Below are 26,791 nucleotides of genomic sequence, written 5' to 3' on the forward strand. Positions count from 1 at the left end.
GTTAGCGTGGAAAGTTGGACTGCGTGCTCCTGTGACGTCAGTCCGATGTATGAACAGTTTTGTGCTTGGAGGCCTAGACGATCTTTAATGTCTTCCACTACCTTAACCCTTAGAGCAGCAGTGGTTTCTGCTTGAAACCGCTATTTATTTTAATTTGTTTTTTCAAGTATCAGTGCCTTTTGCATGAAACCACCGATGCTACTGCAATACAGATACTTCTAGAGACATTTCGAGGTACTTCTAGGTGCTGCACTATAGAAGATAGGTGCAGCGTTCAAAGTAACAATCGGCGCGGAGTTCGTGCTACGTAATTGTAGGAGACTGTGCCCGTACTGAGTTCATTGAAAGTAAGTATATCTAAGTTATTGAACGTATATTTGACTTTGTACTACCGCTTTTATTAGTATTATCGAAATGAAAACACAAGGACAGCAAGTAGTTGTGATACAAAGTTTATTAAAATTTAGACCAATTTTTCCTTTTTATTTAGGACTGTAATTAGTTTTAGATATTGTCAGTTCATGGAACTTTCAAGAAGTGAGATTTTCTCTAGGAAAAATGCGAATTTGCTTTCAAATATATCATACGAAATGATGGGTAATTAAATACTGTATTTCTCAGTGGATAAAGGTGAAACCACCTCCTTAAAACAACTTATAGTTTACTTTTATCATTTTCTTATTCTATTTGTTTCTTACTATAATAAGAATAATTGCGTGATAAATTTTAAAATTATATTTTTTCGTGTTGTCGAGACTCTTAAGGGTTAAATATTCTTGAACGTTTGGACAGTGTCCAGCTAAATGCGTGACTGGAATTTTTCACAAATAACGCTTTTTGTGATTTTACGTAAACTCCCTTCCCACCTTCGCAGCCAGATTACACTTACGTCTAGAGAGCCAAGAGCTATGAAAAACGTGCATTCCTTTCCGTTTCTCGAGGCACAGAGCAATTTAAGGGCTCATAACCATTCAGTGCGCAAATTTACACCGAAACAATGCTTTGCCCAGAAGTATATATATTTCTGCATGGGTGTCCTCTTATAACTGACTAATGTTTGAACGTTCACAGTCCTACAGTGTTCAGCGTCTCATAGCTGACGTTCTCTTTTATTGCCAACAAGACCACGTTACGCTGCAGAGCAATCGAGTGCCGTCGACACGACATGGTAGCGTAGTGTGTGTTTCTCACAAAAACTACACACATGATTTAACTTTTTTTTTAGTTGTCATGGAAAATCCAAAACATTGGAATGGTATGTATTTCTTACATTTTTATGCGCAGAGTTTTCTAACAATATTATTTCAAAAAATGTGCAGAAATTAATTCTTTAAAGCGAATCTGTGCAATCCTAAAGAATGTTCTTAGCCCAGAAAACAGCTATCGCAACAATTTTGGGTGAGAGTTGACTAAGGCACTGCGGTGTTCAAATAGAGTAACAGGTACAATCGGTTACATTGCCCATTGAAAGGTGACTCTAACAGCACTTTTTGTAGTCACCGTACCATTGGAGTTCTTATGTATTTACTTTTCTCTGATCCCAGAACTGACTCACTCAGCTAAATATGAGTGCTACGGTTTCAAAATTGATTCCAAACAACAGTACAAAGAAATATTTTCCGCATAAACGAATCATTGTCAAAGAAGAGAAAAGGAACAGAAAAATGCTAGCTCTGTCTCATAATTGAACCGTAAACCTTTGGGTCAGTGACCTAACAGCCCCTACACACCCACCTATTTATGGGTCGGTCGACCGACCGATCGACTTAACAATATCGTGTCAACCTACACATGTCACGACTGACTGCACTCAATGATTACGGCGCTACCTTGTTGTGGTGGTTTGTTTATCGTAGGTTCGTTGAGTTTGCTCTACGAGATCCCGCTTGTATTTACGCAGAAACAATAACTGGGGTTCGCATTGGCTGTTTTAGAGGCAGTAAGGCCAAGAAAAGTAGAGAGAAAGCTGTGGGCAAAGAAGTGGCTAATGCAAAGAAAGGAATTCACCCACTCTGTTACTTAACCTAAGAGCCGATGTTTTTCGTAATTATCTAAGAATGGACGAAACGCCCATTTCGGAGCCATTGAACATTATCAAACGATTCTTAAGGAAAAAAGTCATGAGAGGCTGTAAGCTGCGAGGAGAGACTGTTAGCTACATTACGGTTTCTAGCCACTAGCAGAACTTGAGAGGACGTCAAATTCAGTGCTGTTGTAGCCCCATAATTATCTGAAATGCTTCCTGAAGTCTGCAGTGTGATTTATAGTTGTCAGAGGAAAATACATCGTGGTAAAGCAAAATAAATGAAACAAAAGATGTTCATGTAAGCTTTATTAATTTATGTATGGAACATGAAAAAAGCACCCGTAAATTTAAAAAACTCATTTTAAATTAGAAGAAGACAGACTATAGATGTGGTGGCCTACATCATCTAATAAATACAGCAGATGCACAAGAAATGAATTTAGCAACTGTTAGAACTGAAAAAAGAAAAGCAGGAGGCTTGGTTATACCCTGGACTCCAAAACTTAAAACAATGAAGCAAGTATATTTTATAAACAAATGTCCATTAACTGTCTATATTTCGGATCCATATGTCACATGAAACTATTATGGATTTGTTAAAAATCAAACAAGTGCTTCATTTCTTACATCTCTATTGCTGTACTCCTCGCACGACGTGTCCCATAAGCATTTCCAGTTTTCAGATTTTTTCAGAAACTGTGTTAAAGTTTCGACCGCCTAGCACGGTCATGTGCTGAGTGACAAGACCAACTTTGGTCGGGCGGTTTGCCATAGAGCACAGTTTAGTGGGTGGAATGGTGGGGTGTCGGCTGTTGGGTAGTCCCACCGGACCGTCATCCCGACAAGAAAACTTGGTCGTTCGGTGGCCAAAGCGCCTACACACGTCCAATTTATCGGTCGGTCGGTTGGTGCGTGTGTAGGGGTCCTTAGTAATCTGCAGATCCTGGTTTCGCACACGTCGTTACAAGCTAGTATGACGTTGCTGTTTTCGCTACAAATAAAAAAAAGAAAATTCAGATGTTATGATGCGCCTGCCCATATACTACGAGAATTCCAAGGTGAAGACAATTATTCAGAAGAAACTTGAGTGCTTGGAATCAATCGTTCCTGTAGTGGGAAAATAGACGGCGAATTACACAGTTACCGCAACTGTATTTAGGACTGCCCTGACGACGTAACTGCCGGTGTGGCCGAGCGGTTCTAGGCGCTTCAGTCTGGAACCGCGCGACCGCTACCACCACAGGTTCGAATCCTGCCTCGGGCATGGATGTGTGTGATGTCCTTAGGTAGTTAGGTTTAAGTAGTTCTAAGTACTACGGGACTGATGACCTCAGATGTTAAGTCCCATAGCGCTCAGAGCCATTTGAAACATTTGATGACGTAACTGGCTCGAAGGAAGCGAAACGTCAGCGCCGTTTATCGCTTGATGATGAGCGCTGCTTCCGGCCTGGAATCGAGAAGCCCTGCTCTGTGGTTGTTTTGGATTTGATCACGTCCAGCAGCGGGAGAAACCTGCGGTCGACGTGCGCCTTTCGTGGGAACGCGAAGGCAGTCCGGTCGCGACTGCGTTCGCTTAGTCAGTCGATTCCTGGGAAGGAAATCGGGTCCAGGGCCGGCCGTGTGTCATCGCCCGGAATGCGGTGGCGCCGCTGTGGGGAGTGCACTGCGAGGTGTCGACGCGGAATCCGGGTTTCACTGCGCCCAGCTGGCTTGAGAGAGAGAGAGAGAGAGAGAGAGAGAGAGAGACGAAAAGAAAAGAAAAGAAGACACTCTGTACCGTAATAAGTTCGAAACAAAATGACTTACTCATTTCTCGTAGCTGGGGTTCAGTGATGTAAATTTTTGTGAATGACGTCATTGTTGCCTTTGATGTAAAATTGCTTATTTGTACAATACACTGTTGTAGTTATGGCCATATGGCCTTTATCAATTGGAAATAATTTAGTGCATGTAAAAAGCTAAAAATTTGACCTCCACGTTGTCCTTCATTAAATTTCCAGTTCCAAAACGCTGTAGAAAGTGAACCACTCCTCTGGAAAATTTGATCAATACATGGCGCTATAAGCGTACGAGACGTCCAACATGGCTGTCTCGAAGAAAGATCGCGCGCTGCTTGTATAGCTCTTGTACAAGAACGGCGACTGTGCAACAGTAGCCCTGTGGAAGTTACAAACACCTGTTGTTGTTGTCGTTGTTGTTGTAGTCGTTGTTGTTGTAGTCTTCAGTCCTGAGACTAATTTGATGCAGCTCTCCATGCTACTCTATTCTGTGCAAGATTCTTCATCTCCCAGTACTTACTGCAACCTACAGCCTTCTGAATCTGCTTAGTGTATTCATCTCTTGGGCTCCCTCTACGATTTTTACCCTCCACGCTGCCCTCCAATGCTAAATTTGTGATCCCTTGATGCCTCAGAACATGTCCTACCAACCGGTCCCTTCTTCTTGTCAAGTTGTGCCACAAACTCCTCTTCTTCCCTATTCTATTCAATATCTCCTCATTAGTTACGTGATCTACCCATCTAATCTTCAGCATTCTTCTGTAGCACCACATTTCTAAAACTTCTAGTCTCTTCTTGTCCAAACTATTTATCGTCCATGTTTCACTTCCATACACGGCTGCACTCCATACAAATACTTTCAGAAACGACTTCCTGACACTTAAATCTATACTCGATGTTAACAAATTCATCTTCTTCAGAAACGCTTTCCTTGCCATTGCCAGTCTACATTTTATATCCTCTCTACTTCGACCATCATCAGTTATTTTGCTCCCCAAATAGCAAAACTCCTTTACTTCTTTAAGTGTCTCATTTCCGAATCTAATTCCCTCAGCATCATCTGATTTAATTCGACTACATTCCATGATCCTCGTTTTGCTTGTGTTGATGTTCATCTTATATCCTCCTTTCAAGACACTGTCCATTCCGTTCAACTGCTCTTCCAAGTCCTTTGCTGTCTCTGACAGAATTACAATGTCATCGGCGAACCTCAAAGTTTTTATTTCTTCTCCATGGATTTTAATACTTACTCCGAATTTTTCTTTTGTGTCCTTTACTGCTTGCTCAATATACAGATTGAATAACATCTGGGAGAGGCTACAGCCCTGTCTCACTCCCTTCCCAACCACTGCTTTCCTTTCATGCCCCTCGACTCTTATAACTGCCATCTGATTTCTGTACAAATTGTAAATAGCCTTTCGCTCCCCATATTTTATCCCTGCCACCTTTAGAATTTGAAAAGGAGTATTCCAGTCAACATTGTCAAAAGATTTCTCTTAGTCTACAAATGCTAGAAACGTAGGTTTGCCTTTCCTTAATCTTTCTTCTAAGATAAGGCGTAAGGTCATTATTGCCTCACGTATTCCAACATTTCTACGGAATCCAAACTGATCTTCCCCAGGTCGGCTTCTACCAGTTTATCCATTCGTCTGTAAAGAATTCGCGTTAGTATTTTGCAGCTGTGACTTCTAAGAGGTATGAAAAAGGGCATTGTTCCGATGTCTGTTAAGGGTCTGGAGAAAATTATTTCAAAAGTCGAAAAGACACATTCTTTTTCGAAATTCAGTGTGGCAGAGGGATGGAAACAATTTATCCGACGTTGTCGAAAATGTGGCCACAGCATTGCAGGTGGTGTCGACACATTCTCCGCACAGCTTATTTACTTAAATACCTTTTCGACCAGTAGACCCAATTCAAAAGCTAAAGTGATTATCAGGAACCAGCCTCAGCCGTCAGTAATCCCTATCCTTAACCACCACGAACACGGTTTTATAATTGTAGAATCACAATAAAAGTGTCTTCTTGGTGAAACCATAGTAGATAATTGTGTGAATTTTGTATACAAGAATTGCATAAAATTGAACTTTAACGAATTACAGCACATGGAACAAAATTTTGAAACTTAAAGTAGCTATTTAAAAAAACAGACAGTAATGTTAAGAAGTGGATGGAACTACATTGCATATGTTACATAGCTATGTCTTGAGCTTTACAGTCCCTGCATTTAATTTTTCATCAGCTTAGTGGACGCGTCGAAGGAATTTAGTCCCACATTTTCATTGCGAAACTTAAACTTGAGTTATTCTAGGATATTTGTATATTTAAGTCTATCCTTTTTTTGTTCGGCGACAGAAGTTAGTCATTCCCGCTAAGATTCGTGTTATTCCAAAACAAAACGCTTAGTAGCCCGTTAATGTCTTATAGAATTGTAGTTACTATTTGTGTTCGTAATAGATACCAATGACGGCTCTTTCAAAAGTCAGAGGATAATTTGTTTCAAGAATGTGTAGCGGGGACTCTCGCCGGGGATGCCAGATGTACGGTTTCGAGGTATGAGTTTAGGTATTTTTGGAATCCCATTCATATCACTGCCGTAATTTATTCATTGATTTGCAAAATTCTGTAGAATTATATACTGTTATGGGCACATTAGAAGGGGATATTGAATCACGTAAGAACGATCGCTTCTTCGCATCAAAAGCTAACCAAGAAATGTTAAAACAAATAAGGCTGAGCGAAATAAATTAAGAACTAAGCTCTCGTAGCCTGCCAAAGAGCTGAAGGTTATCTTCAAAAGTGATTTGACTGTGAAAAATATCCTTTTTAAGATTTTCAGTTTCGTGGATGCAGAAACTGTAACACCTACGCAAGAAAAAGTACAACAGTCAATGTACTGTACATGAAATTTATTCGCAGTTGCGAATATGAACAACCATCAGCTGTATAATGGAGTGACAATGAAAATTTGTGCCGGATAGGACTCTAACCCAGATTTCCTACTTATCGCAAGCGGTCGTCTTACTATTTCGCTATCCGTGCACGACTCACGGCTTTTTTTAATCTCCTTTTGTTTGTTTTTGTTCGTTGTATCTGTTTCGGGCGGACGTCGCAAGACACCCGTTTCAGTTCGTCGTTGATCCATTAACTCGCGTTTTTTTACAGAGGGCAGCTAACCCTCTGACCGAACACGCTGAGTTACCGTGCCTGCCGGCTACACCCAAACTTCCATATGTCGTCAACCATGTGCCTACAACCTGTACTCATGCAGCCGTTACGTATATTCCCGTACAGGGGAAATATTTTACATGATTACCTGGTGACTGCGGATAAATACGATATTGCAGTGCCTGTGTTCCGAATTAGTATGCGAAGTTCCTTTGGACATGCAGATATGCTGAGTCGCCGCCGTACCTGTTCCTTCGGACATGCATGCTATGTGGTGAGCTGATAATCTCTCTTCGTGTATTTCAACCGTATAATCCTATATTGAGCCTACAGACACAGTCACCATGACAACGGAAGATGCAGAAACTATTAGTTCAGATGTTACCACAAACGGCCTCTATTCGCATGTATAATTGGGTCAGCAGCAATCAGTCCCGTTACAACTGTTCGTGTCCGCTTGCTATAGCTGCGGTGCACTGACGCACCAATAAATATGCCAATGAAGCCCTAGTAATTTATACCCCGAGCATACGGATTTCATTGGACTAAGTTATTGGTTGTGGAATAATGGGATCTCGTCGTTCAATTTGGTGTAGTCAGTTTTATGATTAATCTGAATACGTGCTTAATGCTCGTATATTAACGTTTCTCCCATGCCAGTAGCTATTCCAATAAAATTGAATTGCTTGATTAGGCCTCTAACCAGTATAGTAATTACCTGCTCTCCCATTCATTACCACAGAATGCAACTGCGTTTTTGACATTGTAGGTGAGGTGCGATACAAAAGATGAACACACACATTCGATCCTCACCTGTACCGTTGCATTCTCATTACAGTTCAAAATTAATGAAGAATAAACATTTTGATGAGAGAAATTTGATAATTGATAGGTAGGTGTAAAATTGGTATCCAACAACGACGTGCAATGGTACCGAACAATGTACAGAGAAAAATCACTCTCTTCCTGTTACACAGTATACAACCTAGAAATTAACTTTCAAGCGGTGCTTACTCCTTTTTGATGTAGGCTTCTTTATCCATCTGCTGTGATTTGAATCGCATTGCCGCCCGTTGGTGGCCGAGCGGTTCTAGGCGCTTCAGTCTGGAACCGCGCGACCGCTACAGTCGTAGGTTCGAATCCTGCCTCGGGCATGGATGTGTGTGATGTCCTTAGGATAGTTAGGTTTAAGTAGTTCTAAGTTCTAGGGGACTGATTACCTCAGATGTTAAGTCCTACACTGCTCAGAGCCATTTGAACCATTTTTGAATCGCATCATGGTTTGGCGTTTACATTAAAATGTAGGTCTCCCTATCATTGGCAGGTAAGACAGTTTTAAGGTTGGAGGGTGTCGCTGTGGCATAATATTAAATGCCAGACTACTCAGGTTCCATCTCTGCTCATTCGTAGGATTTTTCTCTCTTATCACTTCTTTCATCTCTGGCAATGTTTATTCTACTGTCGCATTCTCACAATACAGGAACTCTAAAACAGCACACTGCTTCACACGAACAGGTGCAGAAGCCATTTTGACGAAATGCTGCGACAGCGCGACTTGCAGAAACAGATTGAATTAAATTCGAATACCAACTGGAAGAATGTTTCTGTGACTTCTGTGAACAGCAAAGGTGTGGAACAAAAGAATCATTTCCGAAAAAAAAATGTTGTGCATATCTTTGAGAGTGACCCTCGCACAATTGTACAAATCCTAGGTTTAGTTGCTTGCAGATGGCCTCTCCCTACAAACACGTTGCCAAAACTTGGAATGACTTTCCAGAACTTCATGAAATACACCCAAAGTTTCCATTGGCAGCAAAGGAAGTCAAAAACTAAAGACAGTTTTTTTAAAGTAACTTTTATTGTGGAAGCAACTTTACAAGTAACATAATTACTTTAAAGAACCTCATACAACCTCTATGTCAGGCCTAGCTCCATGAGCGCTAGCACTGTGGTTGCGCTCCTGCCTAGCGCTCAGAGTTCTGTGGTGAATGAATGGGGCTCAGGGGCGAGGAGGAACTGGAAAATGAATGCCGTACCCGAAAAGCGCTACAGGAGACAGTCGCCTTGTCCGAAACCAAGCAGTTTTCTGGCAACACTACTTAGGTTGGATTAATGGTCTGCATTGGGAATAGGCACTTGCCAAAAAGAAAGTGGAAAATCCACATCGTTCACTTCTGAATGGGAAATGCGTTACTTTTCCTATCTTTCAAAGGCCTTGCAAAGTGCTTACTATGCCGTCGCACTATTATGAGATGGAAAAATTCTTTTTCGAACATCATTACAACACCAGCCAAAGAGACATGATGCGCCTGTCTGACGAACGACAGCAACTGCTAGCTGAACTGAAAGCGGCCATTAGATAAACTGAATTACGGATGATTAGAGTGGTTACAAAATCGTTTATCCCTGGCGTCACACAATATCTGAACTCATTGTGTGTCTTAATGGAAAGAGAGAATCATTTGGTAACAGATATAGCGGACAAGATTGATGCTATCAAACAAATAGTAATCCTACAGAAAGACTAGGCTGAGGTTCATAACGCGGAACATTTCCCGTAACTCGTGACAGTTCCTTGTGGACCAGACATGGATAAGTTTCAGTAATTGAAAGTCCGTCCCCGGTAGCTGAGTGGATGCCGGCACGGTAGCTCAGCGTGTTCGGTCAGAGGGTTAGCTGCCCTCTGTAATAAAAAAAACTGAGTGAATTGATCAATAACGAACTTCAACGGGCGTCAGGGAACGTCCGCCACGAACAATTGCAACGAACTATAACGAACAAAATGAGATTAAAAAAAAAAAGTGGTCAGCGTGACAGAATGTCAATCCTAAGGGCCCGGGTTCGATTCCCGGCTGGATCGGAGATTTTCTCCGCTCAGGGAGTGGGTGTTGTGTTGTCCTAATCATCATCATCATCATCATTTCATCTCCATCGACGCGCAAGTCGCCGACGTGGCGTTCAATAAGCGAAAGACTTGCACCAGGCGAAAGGTCTATCCGACGGGAGGCCCTAGTCACACGACATAATAATAATAATAATAATAATAATTATTATTATTATTATTATTATTATTAGTAATTGAAACATTTCATCATGAACTCTCGAAGACATTCAAAGACATTGCACAACTGAAGAAGGATTTAGATTTGTCACACCATTCTAGCATTTGGCTGCTAATGTGCCTCATTACTTCAAACTTGAGCTGAGAAATGTACAGTACAGCACTCAGCTTAATGGCCTGTTTGTCCAATCCAGGAATTTACAAGACTATGATCAAATGTTACTCCAAGAGCAGTATCATGGACTGCACAGACAGACAATTGAAGTTATTTCGACGTTTAGTTCAACACGTGAGCGAACGGTTTTCTTTCTTTTTTTCTGTTATGAAAGTGACGTAGTCCCAGCAACTTCCAGGTTTACGAGATCTTAATCTCGTAAGTCCCCGTGTTTGACTCTACTACGAACCATAGTTCCAGATATATTATGTATTCTAAAATAGAAGTGGGTTTAAATATGTAAGCATCATAACCTAAAATTAAATGCCTGTATGTAAAGCTGCTCACCATATTAGCACTGTAAATGTAAATGCCGTGTGGCTAGGGCCTCCCGTCGGGTATACCGTTGGCCTGGTGCAAGTCTTTAGAGTTGACGCCACTTCGGCGACTTGCGTGTCGATGGGGATGTAATGATGATACGGACAACCCAACACCCAATCCCTGAGCGGAGAAAATCTCCAACCCAACCGGGAATCGAACCCGGGCCGGTAGGTATGACATTCCGTCGCGCTGACCACTCAACTACCATGGGTGGACGTATATTAGTACTATGTAATATACTTGCTTAACTAAGCAATAAAAGCTTTGACAGTAAAATAAAAATTAGAAAAATAAACATACTTCATAAATTCCTGCTTACAGAAGTATGCTGCAGTATTCGCTCCTTACAAGCAGTTGCACTGTGCTGCAAACAAGTCTTCCTAAGCTTGCCGCGTGTGCGGCCATCATCATATAGCCGTCTCACACAGATGCTCGGAACATTACAGTGGAGGAGCTATGGTTCAAATGGCTCTGAGCACTATGGGACTTAAATTCTGAGGTCATCAGTCCCCTAGAACTTAGAACTACTTAAACCTAACTAACCTAAGGACATCACACACATCCATGCCCGAGGCAGGATTCGAACCTGCGACGTAGCGGTCGCGCGGCTCCAGACTGAAGCGCCTAGGACCGCTCGGCCGCCCCGGCCGGCGTGGAGGGGTTAGCCGCAGTGCTGGGTACACTGGAGTGCCGTCTTGGAGCGCAAATCTTGTTCAGGTCAGCTCCAAGCACTTGGTCCGCCTTTTGATACGCTTCCTAAATGTGTTTTGGAAGCAGTTTTATGGCACCATAAACACTCACTCTTGCACCACCTCCAAAACCACATCTTCCACAAATACTTTGATTCACTCAGGTGCTCCTCCATCGGACTAATTTGCGAAAACTACTAGTAGCTAGGTGAGGACTGTACGGTGCGCGCTCCCGCAGCTCAAAACCAATATTATTAGTGCACTGGATTGTTTTTTAGGGCGTCACCCTAAAGCAAACCAAATCCTTAGGAAGCTTTCATTGTGGGTTTCAGGTTTCTCAGTAATTGCCACTATTCATTATTTTGCCTCAGTAGCGCCACAGTCGGGTAATTTTATCTTGTTGCGAAGTTCTGTTTGTACTCCCTCAGTTACCACAATTTGTTTGCATCCTTGAGATCCTATTCAGCATTTTTTTAGACAGTGCAGTATGGATAGGGACTGCGTTTGTTATGAGCAGACACAAGGGAAATTGGCAGCTGTCCATAAACAGCTGGAGGCTGTGTTGGCCACAGTCGACATTCTTCTGGCTACTGCTCAGAGGCAGCGACGGTAACAGGGCGCAGCTGACGATCCAGGTGTCCGGGTTATCGCTGTATCTTCTACATCTACATTTATACTCCGCAAGCCACCCAACGGTGTGTGGCGGAGGGCACTTTACGTGCCACTGTCATTACCTCCCTTTCCTGTTCCAGTCGCGTATGGTTCGCGGGAAGAACGACTGTCTGAAAGCCTCCGTGCGCGCTCTAATCTCTCTAATTTTACATTCGTGATCTCCTCGGGAGGTATAAGTAGGGGGAAGCAATATATTCGATACCCCATCCAGAAACGCACCCTCTCGAAACCTGGTGAGCAAGCTATGCCGCGATGCAGAGCGCCTCCCTTGCAGAGTCTGCCACTTGAGTTTGCTAAACATCTCCGTAACGCTATCACGGTTACCAAACAACCTTGTGACAAAACGCGCCGCTCTTCTTTGGATCTTCTCTATCTCCTCCGTCAACCCGATCTGGTACGGATCCCACACTGATCAGCAATACTTAAGTATAGGTCGAACGAGTGTTTTGTAAGCCACCTCCTTTGTTGGACTACAATTTCTAAGGACTCTCCCAATTAATCTCAACCAGGTACCCGCTTTACCAACAATTAATTTTATATGATCGTGCCACTTCAAATCGTTCCGCACGCATACTCCCAGATATTTTACAGAAGTAACTGCTACCAGTGTTTGTTCCGCTTTCATATAATCATACAATAAAGGATCCTTCTTTCTATGTATTCGCAATATATTACATTTGTCTATGTTAAGGGTCAGTTACCACTCCCTGCACCAAGTGCCTATCCGCTGCAGATCTTCCTGCATTTCGCTACAATTTTCTAATGCTGCAACTTCTCTGTATACTACAGCATCATCCGCGAAAAGCCGCATGGGACTTCCGACACTATCTACTAGGTAATTTATATATATTGTGAAAAGCAATGGTCCCATAACACTCCCCTGTGGCACGCCAGAGGTTACTTTAACGTCTGTAGACGTCTCTCCATTGATAACATGCTGTGTTCTGTTTGCTAAAAACTCTTCAATCCAGCCACACAGCTGGTCTGATATTCCGTAGGCTCTTACTTTATCAGGCGACAGTGCGGAACTGTATTGAACGCCTTCCGGAAGTCAAGAAAAATAGCATCTACCTGGGAGCCTGTAACTAATATTTTCTGGGTTTCATGAACAAATAAAGCGAGTTGGGTCTCACACGATCGCTGTTTCCGGAATCCATGTTGATTCCTACATAGTAGATTCTGGGTTTCCAAAAACATGATACTCGAGCAAAAAACATAAAAAACATGTTCTAAAATTCTACAACAGATCGACGTCAGAGATATAGGTCTATAGTTTTGCGCATCTGCTCGACGACCCTTCTTGAAGACTGGGACTACCTGTGCTCTTTTCCAATCATTTGGAACCTTCCGGTCCTCTAGAGACTTGCGGTACACGGCTGTTAGAAGGGGGGCAAGTTCTTTTGCGTACTCTGTGTAGAATCGAATTTGTATCCCGTCAGGTCCAGTGGACTTTCCTCTGTTGAGTGATTCCAGTTGCTTTTCTATTCCTTGGACACTTATTTCGATGTCAGCCATTTTTTCGTTTGTGCGAGGATTTAGAGAAGGAACTGCAGTGCGGTCTTCCTCTGTGAAACAGCTTTGGAAAAAGGTGTTTAGTATTTCAGCTTTACGCGTGTCGTCCTCTATTTCAATGCCATCATCCCGGAGTGTCTGGATATGCTGTTTCGAGCCACTTACTGATTTAACGTAAGACCAGAACTTCCGAGGATTTTCTGTCAAGTCGGTACATAGAATTTTACTTTCGAATTCACTGAACGCTTCACGCATAGCCCTCCTTACGCTAACTTTGACATCGTTTAGCTTCTGTTTGAGAGGTTTTGGCTGCGTTTAAACTTAGAGTGAAGCTAATAAGCATTATCTGACTACTTCGTCTTCACTCGAGAGTGAATGGCAGACAGTGGTGGATTCACGTGTCACTGGGCGGAAGACAAAGGAGCGGGTTGCACGGCTGGTCGTTACGCTACGAGGTGCTACCCAGTGTTGGTAGCACTTGTGAGCCAACATGGGATGCCTCTTCTGTTGGGTCAGCGTCCGATTTTCCTGTCCAGACCGGATAAGTGAAAAGGGCAGGTTTGCTAGCCATTGAGAGCGCCAGCGTTAGGAAAATAGCATGCATTGCTGGAAGGAATGCCCGTGTATACTCAGTATGTTTGCCGGATGGTCCCTTTCCGTGATGTCGAAGGGACCATCCTAGCGACTATAGTGTACACTGGGTGTAACCCCCTGCAACTAGTGACACGAATGACGCCTGCTGGTTGGGTTTTGAGTCCATCCTCAGTTCCTTTCGGCTGATGGCTGGTTTGCTAAAAACAACTAACAAAGAACGTGGTCAGACTAAGCTGAGTATTTGTAGCATCGTACCCAGGGTTCATCATGGTCCTCTGGTTTCGGGCAGAGTGAAAGGTCTAAACCACAGGCTCAGACGACTCAGCGAAGGTATCGGATGGAAATTTCTCAACGTCTGGTATTTGTTGTAGAATTGTAGGGTTCCCTCTATAAAAGGTCAGGTGTGCGCCACACGCAGAAAGCGGCTACAAGAATAGCGGAGTTGTGAGGCACGCGCATATAGATAAATATTAGTGAACACCCCCTTGGGATTAGCGACGGATTGTCTGCCGAAGTCGAAGTTAAATCAGCCACAGTATTTTTCAGAGAATGCTCGTCCTCGAAGCTAGGATATAAGAACGGTTAATATGATATTAGTTAACTGCAGGAACTTCCACGGAAAGAACCCAGAATTAATATCGCTTATTGAAGTTTATAAAGAGCAGATAATATTAGGAACAGAACGTTGGTTGAAACCGGGAGTGAATACTACAGAAATCCTAAGTTCAGATTCGAATACCTTTAGTAAGCATACGTTAATCGCCAATAGTAGCGGCGTATTTATTGCAGTGGAGAATTCGATAGTACATAGTGAGGTCATGGATTCCGAATGTGAGTTAGTCTGGCTGAAATAAGACATCAACGGTCGGTCAAAAATGGTAATTGGATGCTGTTACTTAGGCCACCTAGGCCAGGTGCTGCAGTGGTAGAGTGGTTCAGAGAGAACTTAAAGAATATCGTTAGTAATTTCCTGATTATGCTGTTGTAATGGGGTGGGGGGGGGGAGGCGGGGGGGGGGGGGGGGTGAACAGCAACTTGCCAGATATAGATTGGGAGAGTCACAATATCATGATGGTGCCGGAGACTCTGACATTATTCAGAATGTGTTGTCCAAAAATTACTTTGAGCAGATAGAGAACCAACACGTGGAGATGTCTTAGGCCTCCTAGCAACAAACAGACCTTAAATTACCAAATCAGCTAATGTAGAAGAATGTATCATTCGCCGTCGTCGCCTTAATTATATATATGTGATAATTACGGCGAGGACGGCCATCGATTAGAAATACTAACCCCCAAGCTATGCACAGCACAATACTAACACCTTTTCCTCTTTCTGAGCTCAGCATCTCACTCATTATGGATGGATGCTGACTCAGTTTTTCAGGATAGCAAATGAGAAGTTGCGGTACAGAAAATGACCCAGAGATCACCTGTGTGTGTGTGTGTGTGTGTGTGTGTGTGTGTGTGTGTGTGTGTGTGTGCAAGTGTTGTATACCACGAGTAAATCTAATGATTGTCTCTACCTAGAAGTCTGTAAGTATATGTGTATACGAATTAGCTTATTTTAGATTGATCTAATCTTGTAAGCTACTACTACTACTAGTAGTAGTAGTAGTAGTAGTAGTGTGGACAAGCTGAGAATTGGTGTCTGACGGGAGGCGTGCTAGGGTAGTCCGTGCAGCAGTGATGACCACTGCATGCGGGTGGCGAAGTGGTCGGCACATCTGCCTAGTAAACACGAGACCCAGGTTCGAACCCCAGTCCAGCACAAATTTTTAACTTTCCGCAGTGATGTAAGCCAATACCCAGTCGTAGTCAGTGTCTGTACCTCCTTTTTGTCTTAATTCATAGTTGCCGCAGCATCAACTGGTGTCTGTCCTTTCTAACGTCCATACATATTGTTATAAACCTTGCTTAAGTATAAAAATAGAATGTACATAATATCAATTTGTTATGGTCCAAGGGTGTTGTGTCGTGATCGACTTAGCCTGTAATATTTTATAATCGATTATTGAAGTAAACAAACAGAACAACAGTGAAATTATGACGTGTTATCAGGTAGCATTACCGCCTACCACGCGATGTGGCCTTGGTTCGATTCCCGGCAGGGGACTGGCTGTTGTTTCTTTCATCATTATTTTCATCGTTGACACGCAAGTCGCCGAAGTGGCGTCAACTAAAAAGGCTTGCAATACGGTGGCAGAGCCCCGAAGGGGATATCCCGTCCAATAAATGCCTTTTAGGTGTGGATGCAAAGTTCGGTCGACCCACACGTGACTACGATTTTAATAACAAAATATATAACATGTTTTAATGTTATAATAGTAATTTGTGTACCTCAGTCTACGGTACATCACTTAGCCATAATATTTAAGTAGATGCAGTTCAGAGAAATGTAGCATTTGGAGAGCAATTTTCGAAAATTTGAGAAATACATGTTTCATGTAGTTAACTTAGGAACTATTCTAGCAACATTCTCTCTCAACTTTGACGTCATAATTTACCTTTCTGCCTTCTTTAACTAAACTTCCTCTTGTTTGCTGGTTCTGCCTGTGGACTAATGAATCGTGTCGGACTACTTGTTGACAGCCTGTGAAAATGCGTCTTTATGTGTGTGTAATGTTACCGGGCCGGCGGCGAGCCCATCCACATGAGCGAGCCATCACTTGAGCAACTAAAAGTGTCCTGTTTTAGCGTAACTTCTAATTTCTAGAATTCCTTCTTCTGTTCGAAACTCTTAAGTTTTAATGCTATTTTATTCTGCGAAAGCTAGTCGTCAAATTTGGAAATTAATGATGTAAGAACATAAACGCTTCAGTTAAACTTTTTTTGTGGAGGGAGGGAGGGAGGGAGGGAGGGAGGGAGAACATCTCATCTCACACTTGGCTACACCCCCGCATATCTGTTCTTAATTCGTGTCAGAGGCATCAGTTACAAGGAAGGTAACGAAAAGCTTAACACTTACACACAACTGTGCATGGAACACAGGCATTAATGCATTTAAAGATGGAAATAGAGAAACATGAAAGTAAATAAATTTGACGAAGAAGTCGGCCACGTCCAAGGCATTAAAGTTGGCATGCAGTTGTAAGTATCAGTACCTGAGTAAACACTCCTAAATACATTTAAGTGTAGACGAATTAACAAATATTAAAAAATTATTTTCGCCCAGAAACAGACTACGTCCAAGGCATTAACGTTGGCCAGAATTAATCATCTTCGGTGTATGATGACGTTCACAAATGGCGATTGGGCTGTTGAGACATTGTCTGCTCCTCCCCACACCCACAGGTTTAGGGTCAACTAGCGAGATACCAAACAGTGGGTGAGAATCAGAGGTTAAACCTCTACTACTTTTGCATGGGTACCTGCTTCGCACTTCCTGTCAGGAGGAGTTATGCCTGCTGGTACATGCAGATGGCCGGCCGGAGTGGCCGAGCGGTTCTAGGCGCTACAGTCTGGAACCGCGCGACCGTTACGGTCGCAGGTTCGAATCCTGCCTCGGTCATGGGTGTGTGTGATGTCCTTAGGTTAGTTAGGTTTAAGTAGTTCTAAGTTCTAGGGGACTGATCACCTCAGCAGTTAAGTCCCATAGTGCTCAGAGCCATTTGAACATGCAGCTGCTCCACATTAGTTGGTCTCAGGCAATCAGTGATTATGCGACACGGCGCATTCAGAACAGTGTCCACCTGCCCAGCATGGCAAGAAATATGGCAGACAGGCACTGCATATTCGCTCGCAGAATAGCACAACGCCAATGCTGGAGTCCGGATAGTGGCTGGTTGTTTGCCGCAGTTAGGTTCCGTTAGTGTCGTACGATATTATTCGTTGCCAGCGGAGTGGTTGTGACATAGTCTGCATCCAGGATAGGTACCCCAAAATACTTGGCATGATACTTGTCGCAGAACGACCTCATGGCAGCGCCATTTTTGCGGAACCTAGCCTAGACATTAACTCTGCTGGAATCACTGCAAAGAACAATGTCCTTGTGTCGTAGCAGTAAAAAACGCTTACCAACGACTTGTAATTACTGTAGATGCAGCTGAGAGAGCCTGCAGCAGTGACTGATGTGATGGCTCGGCTGACAGGCGGCTGTTGTTGTTTCAGAGGAGCCGTTTACCATCTTCACCCCGCTGAACAACAACGACACGCAGCCGGCGGCGGAGCGCCTGCTGTCGCAGCCGGCGCAGCTGAAGCGGCTCCTCCTCGACCACATCGTGCTGGGCGTGCGCCTCGACCTCAGTCTCAGCTCTGCGATCCACGTGACCGCGCTCGGCGGCAGGACCATCCACGTGCGCAGGATCAACGGTAAGTCTCCATAGTTTCCATCACTGGCAAAAAAATCCACTCTGGTCGAATTAAAGATCCGTCACAAAGAGACTGCAATGGAAAAGGTAGATGAATACTTAGTGCCCACGCTCACTCTCTCTCTCATCTTTGATAGTGGTGCTTCTATCCAAGATCAAGGCAGGCTATGAAGTCATCATAGTGTGACCATACATTCCAAAACCCGGTGCGCTGCTACCAGTGTCATCGTTTCAACCACACTCAAATGTCTTGTCGACACTTGGCTACATGTGTAACCTGTGGTAGGGATGCGCATGAGTGATTGTCCGCCTCCTTCACCCCGCTCTATCAACTGCAATGGCGACCATGCTGCCACCTCTCGAGATTTTCCTGTACATCTCGATGAGCGGGCTGTCCAGGAGATCTGGTTAAAGGAAAAAGTGCCTTACCCGGTTGCTCGCAAATTATTGGCTACTCTAAAGCCTGCATTCTACCATCTGGCACTTACAGTACTGTTCTTGCTACATCTCGCTCCATGAAGACATATCCACGCAGACTTGCGACCTCAAATTAATCACTGCAGTCGTGAAATAGCTGAAATCACCTAGTGTCGTGGTAGCATCGCTTTCTCCTCGTCCAGCTGTGCAACAAGCCACCAAACATTTTCCTCCTGGGGTGAAGTTACCTACACAACTGGCAGGCCAGAAAGGACAAGAGGAGTACTCCTGCAAAGACTTCCTACGTCCCTCCAGCCAACAAACATTTGAGTTTTCCTCTGCCAACAGGAAAGGCTCCAAGAAGCCAAACAAAGGCAAATGGTCTCCTCTTTCTCCAACTCGGAGACCCTCTTAGACGGTGTCGCTACGTGACGCCCTCGCCCAGTCAACCTCCGTATCGCCAGTGTGCACCGCCAACCGTTTTTCTGCCCCGGACTCTGCAGACCAACAGAGGGAGAATGCCGACGCCTCTGTATATCTCGTGGACTGGGTGCTCCAGCCTCGACGCCCTGTAGCAGTCTTCGAAGGCTGGCACTCGGCAGCCGCCGAGGTGATACCCCTTCATTTTTTTCCTCCTCCCCTTTTCTCGTTATGACTATCCGTCAGTGAAACGTTTGTGGCCTTCGATCAAACAGGGAGGAACTATGGCTGCTCTTAGAATCGCACCATCCACTTGTTCTCTGTCTCCAGGAAACAAAATTTGCCTCCTCGCGACCACTTTGAGCCCTCGCTTTTCCTCCACTTCCGTTTCGACCTCCTCCACTCCTCCCTCTCCGAGGACGGCATTCCATCTCATGGGGGAGTCATGCTGCTCATACGGCGTGACGTTTATAGTCATCCCATCTCCCTGACTGCCCGCCTTCAAGCTGTTGCATTTCACCTTTTCCTTCCTCACTTGATCGTTTCCCTTTGTACCGTTTACGTACCTCATCATTCGATGTCACCAGGGCAGACATCCTCCAGCTTATTGCCCAGCTACCTCACTCCTTTCTGCTGTTCGGTGACCTTAATGGGCACCATCCCCTTTGGGGTTCTCCCAGAACCTGTCAGAGGCGCTCTCTTGGCTGACCTTCTCAATCAACTAAATCTGCTCTGCCTTAACAATGGAGCATCCAAGGTCGTTTCAAACTCCACGCACAAGTATTCCCATTTGGACCTATCCCTCTGTACTGCCCAGCTTGTCCGTCGTCTCGAGGGGTCCGTTCTCTCTGAAAATTACTCGAGCGACCATTTACTGTGTGCTATCCATCTGCTGACTCCCACGCCACCCACATGCACACCCAATTGGCCGACTGGATGCTTTTACCACGGGGTGTCCCAGTCCCTTGGTGGACTGAGGCGTGCCGCGATGCAGTTCGCGCGGTGATACATGCTCTTCACGTTTTTAACCGTCATCCTACGATGTCACACTGCATTCATTGTAAACAGTTGCATGCACAGTGTCGTCGCGTTCTTCGGGATAGCAAAAACGCTAGCCGGATTTCATTCACTAGTTCTTTTAACAGTTCCACTCCCTCTTCCATAGTGTGGGCCAACCTCCAATGTCTCTCTGTGACCAAGATCCAGTCCCCAATTTTCAGCCTGACAGTAGCAGACGATGTCTTGGTGGACCCTGTTGCCATCTCCAACCTCTTTGTCCTTGATTTTGCGGAATTTTGAGCTCCTCCTACCATCACCCTGCCTTCCTCCACGAGAAACGAGCGGAGGTGGCTCAGGTGATGCCCCTCACTTCTAAGAATCGTGAGTGCTACGGTGCCGCCTTTACTATGATGGAGCTAGATAATTCTCTCACTTCATCCAGATCCTCCGCCCCATGGCAAGACGAAGTTCACATTCAGATGTTGCAGCACCTTTCTCTTCTGGGCAAGCACTTTCTCCTTCATATGCACGACCGCATCTGGGCAGAGGGCACGTTTTCCAGACGCTGGCGTAAAGCCACTGTCATATCCATACCTTAGCCTGGTGAGGACAAACACCTTCCTTCTAGCTACAGCCCCATTTCTCTCACCAGCTGTGGTTGCAAAGTGATCGAATGCATGATTCATGCCTGGCTGGTATGGTGGCTCGAGTCCCACAATATACTAACCACTGCACAGTGTGGATTTCGAGCGCGCCCTCCTGCAGTTGACTATCTCGTGACTTCGTCCACCAACGTAACGAATGGTTTTTTGCGGAAATCTCAGACTGTGGTCGTGTTTTTCAATTTGGAGAAATTCTAAGACACATACTGGAAGAATGGTATCCTCTGTAGTCTCAATATGGGGACATTCGTGGCTGCATGCCTCGTTTCCTTCGGGAATTTTTTTTAAAAGACCGAGTTTTCAAGGTTGCCTTGTCGGACATCTTTATTCAGGAAAACGGTGTGTCTCATGGTTCCGTCCTGATCGTCATCCTCTTTGCTATCGACATTAACCCCATTGTGGCGCCGGCTGGAGTGGCCGTGCGGTTCTAGGCGCTACAGTCTGGAACCAGGCTACCGCTACGGTCACAGGTTCGAATCCTGCCTCAGGCATGGATGTGTGTGATGTTCTTAGGTTAGTTAGGTTTAAGTAGTTCTAAGTTCTAGGCGACTGATGACCTCAGAAGTTAAGTCGCATAGTATGCATCCATTTGAACCAACCCATTGCGGCCTTTCTCCCGCCGGGCATCTTCAGCTCCATTTTCTTTGACGGTTTTGCCATCTATTGCAGTTCCTCACGGACCTGTCTCACTGAGCGGCGTCTTCAGCGCTGTCTCGATCGTCTTTACTCATAGACCATCAACAATGGCTTTCGTTTTCCCACTGACAAAACCGTTTGTATGAATTTTTGGCGGCCCAACTGGTTTCTTCTAGCGTCTGTTCATCTTAGGCCTGTTGCTCTTCCGTTCGTTGAAACTACCAAATTCCTGGGGCTCATACTCGGTAGAACTTTCTTGGTCCTCCCAAGTGTCTTACGTGGTGGCCTGCTGTATGCGGTCCATCAATATCCTACGTCTCCTCAGTAGTACTTCCTGGGGAGCAGATCGAACCATTCTCCTCTGTTTGTACCAGTCCCTTGCCCGTCCGAAACTAGACTATGGGTATTTTGTTTATGCATCTGCTCGTCCGTCCCTCTTACGCCGTCTCAATACTATCCACCATCGTGGCATCCGTTTGGCCACTGGCGCCTATTACATCCAGTTGAGAGTCTGTATGTGAAAGCTGTAAAACTATTGCTGTCCTACTTTCTCCTCAGCAGATATGCATGCCGTTTGTCTGCCATGCATGGTCACCCGTCCTATGCCTCCTTAGATGACTCCTTTGATCGCCAGTATGGGGCGAGTCCGTCTACTCTGTTAGGCCGGTATTACACTATCAAATTTCTTTGTCAAAAATCTTTGTCAAAGATATTTGATGGTGTAATAGGGAACTTTGTCAAATATCGTCCAATATTTGATCAAATCTAGGGCCTCGCTGTAGATTTGATCAAAGAAGTCACTTGTCTTCTGTTCACTGCAATGTGACATGTTACCACATGGAGCGCAAGCACCGCTGCAGCGTTCTGTCGTCTGTAGTGTTTTTATAAACATTGCCGGTAAATACAATTGGTGTGTGCCGACAATTACAAAATTAATAGAGATGTATGAGGCTGATGAGGCGCTGTAAAGTGAGGCACCCTGAATACAAAAATAGATTAAGAAGATTGGAGACCTAACCTAACCCAACCCTCTCCTGTAGCAAGTAATCGGAGTGTTACAGTGAGCCTGTCTTCTGCAGACGTAGCAGTTCTTAAGTGAATATTGTGCTTTGTGATATGAGGATACACTTCACTGAGCACATACAGAAATGTATACTCATCCATTCTTAAGTAATTGATGTACGACTTGACGTGCTCCACTATAAGCTCACGTAACAAGTTTCGTTGAATGCTTTTATCGTGTCGTCTTAAAACCCACGGCTTCACCCGGCTATGTTTCCTTTTTTTTCCCGCTTCTCTTCTGCATGTGTACACAGTGCAATTGTGGTACATGCAACTGCTGCGGTTAATAACAAGTTGTTGTTGTCAGCCATCTTGAACTTCGACGAAAATTTGATGACAGTGTAATACCCCTTCTACAGCTACGTCAAAGATATTTGTCAAATATATTTGACGGAATATTTGATCACATCTTTGATCAAATCTTTTACAAAGGAATTTGATAAATGTAATACCGGTCTTACCTCCTGGAGTTAGCTTTTAGCTCTTGCTCCGGCTTTGTGAGGCGGCCCGTATTCACCTTGGCCTTCATTCGCTTCCTAAGGACACTACTCCAGCCTCGCTCTATTACGTTTCACGAGCTCCGCGATAGTGCCTTTGTGTACAGTGATGGTTCTCGGACTCACCGTGGTGTCGGGTGTGCCTTTATCATTGGCACCAACGTTTATTGGTACCAGCTTCCGAAACACTGCTCAGTATTTACAGCAGCGCTCTTCGCCCTGCATCAGGCCACACAGTACATCCGTCGATATACGCTTTTCAATTGTCATCTGCTCCAACCCTCTGTGCCCTTCAAAGCCTCTGTGTGCTGTACACCGACCATGCCTTAGTGCAACAAGTCCAGGAAAGCTCCCACTTGCTCAGTCTTGATGGAGCCAGTGTTATGTTTGTGATTTCCGGTCACGTCGGTCTGACAGGAAACGAGATCACTGATGCTGCTGCCAAGGCTGCAGTCCTCGTATCTCAGCCCGCTAGTTCTTAAGTCATCTCTGGTGATGTCTGCGTTGCCGTCTATCAGCAAGTGGTGTCATTTTGGCGTCACCACTGGCCCTCCCTCCATGAGAACAAGCTCCAGGTTATGAAGCCTCGTCTAGTGGCTTGGACGGTCTCCTCTCGGCCCTCTTGTCGTGAGATCATTTCAGTTGTATCGGGCACTGTATTTTTAGTCATCGACATTTGTTAGGTGGTGCTCCCCCACCACTTTGTGCTCAGTGCGCTCAACCATTGATGGTCCGCCATTTCCAGACCGAATGCCCCATTTTTAACCACTTAAGTTCTCTTTCGTGTTTGCCGTATGAGTTATCGGCCGTTTCAGCAAACGACGCCCGGGCTGTCGACCGCGTTTTATTTTTTATCCGTCGTAGCAATATGGTGAAAGATATTTAATCTTTAGTTCAGGACCTCCGTTTCTCTATGGCGTATTTTATAGACCTTTCTCCATGTCCCTGTTTTTAGCTGTCCTCTCTTCCGTCCATTGGGATTAACGTGTAGTAGTTTTTAACTCCTCTGTTTGTCTTCGTGTACTACAGTTCTGACAGAGGCGCTTGTGACCTTAGTTGTTTTTGCTCACTAAAAACAAACTGATCAATATTTAGTTACCTTTCCCGTGAAGGCTTTGTTTTTTCAGATTCTTCATTTGATTTACGTATTTTAAGCTGTAATATGAAAAGCAAAATGATCTCAAAATTTCCCCGAGATACGGTTATAAGCCAAACAAAAATAAAATCCTCCAAAAATGGCATTCACGACACAAATACCTTTTAAAAGTCTGTTGCCATTAAAACTACATTCTTGCAGCGTTAAGCAGTCGCTGAAATGAGCCCATAAGGTTTCATTATTAACATACGAGGGCAATCAAATGTGTTAGCAAAGTTAAGAGAAACAGTCACAAGCCACAGGATATTAGTCACCAGAAACAAACAGTTTTATATAATTAACGAAACGTCATCTGGGCTGGAACAATTATTCGATGATTGCCAAGATCCATCGCTGTCTGTAGCCAGAGGATAAAGCTGTTCGGTTCCACAATTGTCTCACGTATACTGAATATATAAGTTGCGAAGATGCTTGAGATGTTTCAGAGCCATCTGTCATTTTGCTGTGGTAGTGACTACATATCTTCTGAAAACATCACCAGCTGGCAAAGCACAGAACTGCTCTCCGTCATAGCCTGCCATCTACTGCAGTAAGACTTCAGCAGATTTCATTGCTGGGCCATCAACAAGTATGAGCTTGCGACCCATTCAACGAAACACTATCGGTACAGGCTTTCGGAGGCGAAGGACCACTCCTGTACCATTGATGACTGCATGACACAAAGCTTTACGCCTCACCTGAGCCCATCAACACCGACATTGGAATGTTGATGACTGGAAAGACGTTACCTAATCGGACGAGTCTCATTTCAAATTTTATTGGGCGGATGGACGTGTATAGATATGGAGACAAAACCTCATGAATCCATGGACGCTGCATGTCAGCAGGGCACTGTTCAAGCTGGTGGAGGCTCTGTAATGGTGTGGAGCTTGTGCAGTGGGAGTGATACGGGACCCTTGACACGTCTAGATACGACTCTGACAGGCGACACGTACATAAGCATCCTGTCTGATCACCTGCATCCATTTATGTCCATTGTGCATTCCGACGGACTTGCGCAATTCCAGCAGGACAATGCGACACCTCACACGTCCAGAATTGCTCCAGGAACACTCTTCTGAGTTTAAACAATTCCGCTTGCCACTGAACTCCCCGGACATGAACATTATCTACATTTACATCCACACTCCGCAAGCCACCTGACGGTGTGTGCCGGAGGGTACCCTGAGTACCTCTAACGGTTCTCCCTTCCATTCCAGTCTCGTGTTGTTCGTGGAAAGGAGGATTGTCGGTATGCCTCCGTGTGGGCTCTCATCTCTCTGATTTTATCCTCATCGTCTCTTCGCGATATATACGTATGAGGGAGCAATATACTGCTTGACTCAGTGATGGTATGTTCTCGAAACTTCAACAAAAGCCCGTAACGAGCGTCTCTTGCAGAGTCTTCCACTGGAGTTTATCTATCATCTCCGTAACGCTTTCGCGATTACTAAATTATCCTGTAACGAAGCGCGCTGCTCTCCGTTGGATCTTCTCTCTCTCTTCTATCAACCCTATCCGGTACGGATCCCACACCGGTGAACAGTATTCAAGTAGTGGGCGAACAAGTGTACTGTAACCTACTTCCTTTGTTTTCGGATTGCATTTCGTTAGGATAAAATCTGTCTGGCATCTGCTTCACCGACGATTAATTTTTTATGGTCATTCCGTTGTAAATCACTCCTAATGCCTACTCCCTGATAATTGATGGAATTAACTGCTTTCAGTTGCTGACCTGCTATATTGTTGCTAAGTGATAAAGGATCTTTGTTTCTATGTATTCGCAGCACATTGCACTTGTCTACATTGAAACTACAGCATCATCCGCAAAAAGCCTCAGTGAACTTCCGATGTTATCCACATGGTCATTTATGTATATTGTGAATAGCAACGGTCCTACTACACTCCCCTGCGGCACACCTGAAATTACTCTTACTTCGGAAGACTTCTCCATTGAGAATGACATGCTGCGTTCTGTTATCTAGGAACTCTTCAATCCAATCACACAATTGGTCTGATAGTCCATATGCTCGTACTTTATTCATTAAACGACTGAGGGGGAACTGTATCGAACGCCTTGCGGAAGTCAAGAAACACGGCATCTACCTGGGAACCCGTGTCTATGGCCCTCTGAGTCTCGTGGACGAATAGCGCGAGCTGGGTTTTACACGATCGTCTTTTTCGAAACCCATGCTGATTCCTACAGGGTAGCTTTCTAGTCTCCAGAAGTCGTCATACTCGAACATAGTGTGTTCCAAAATTCAATTGATCGACGTTAGAGATATAGGTCTATAGTTTTGCACATCTGTTCGACGTCCCTTCTTGAAAGCGGGGATGACCTGTGCCCTTTTCCAATCCTTTGGAACGCTACGCTCTTCTAGAGACGGTACACCGCTGCAAGAAGGGGGCTAGTTCCTTCGCGTACTCTGTGTAAAATCAAAGTGATATCCCATCAGGTCCAGCGGCCTTTCCTCTTTTGAGCGATTTTAATTGTTTTTCTATCCCTCTGTCATCTATTTCGATATCTACCATTTTGTCATCTGTGCGACAATCTAGAGAACATTATGGAGCATATCTGGGATGCCTTGCAACGTGCTGTTCAGGAGAGAACTCCATCCCCTC

The 26,791-nt window shown here is 44.5% G+C and overlaps 1 protein-coding gene across 1 annotated transcript in view; it reads left to right on the top strand.

Annotated features, from left to right (window-relative positions):
- LOC124775809 (transforming growth factor-beta-induced protein ig-h3) overlaps nt 1-26,791 on the top strand; it is a 311,145-nt gene that overhangs the window by 253,318 nt on the left and 31,036 nt on the right. Inside the window, exon 2 of the mRNA XM_047250640.1 lies at nt 18,142-18,342. Coding sequence (XP_047106596.1) covers nt 18,142-18,342 — 201 coding nt within the window. The remainder of the gene's footprint in view (nt 1-18,141; nt 18,343-26,791) is intronic.

Source organism: Schistocerca piceifrons, chromosome 2 (genome assembly GCF_021461385.2).
Source record: "Schistocerca piceifrons isolate TAMUIC-IGC-003096 chromosome 2, iqSchPice1.1, whole genome shotgun sequence".
Lineage (NCBI taxonomy): Eukaryota > Metazoa > Arthropoda > Insecta > Orthoptera > Acrididae > Schistocerca > Schistocerca piceifrons.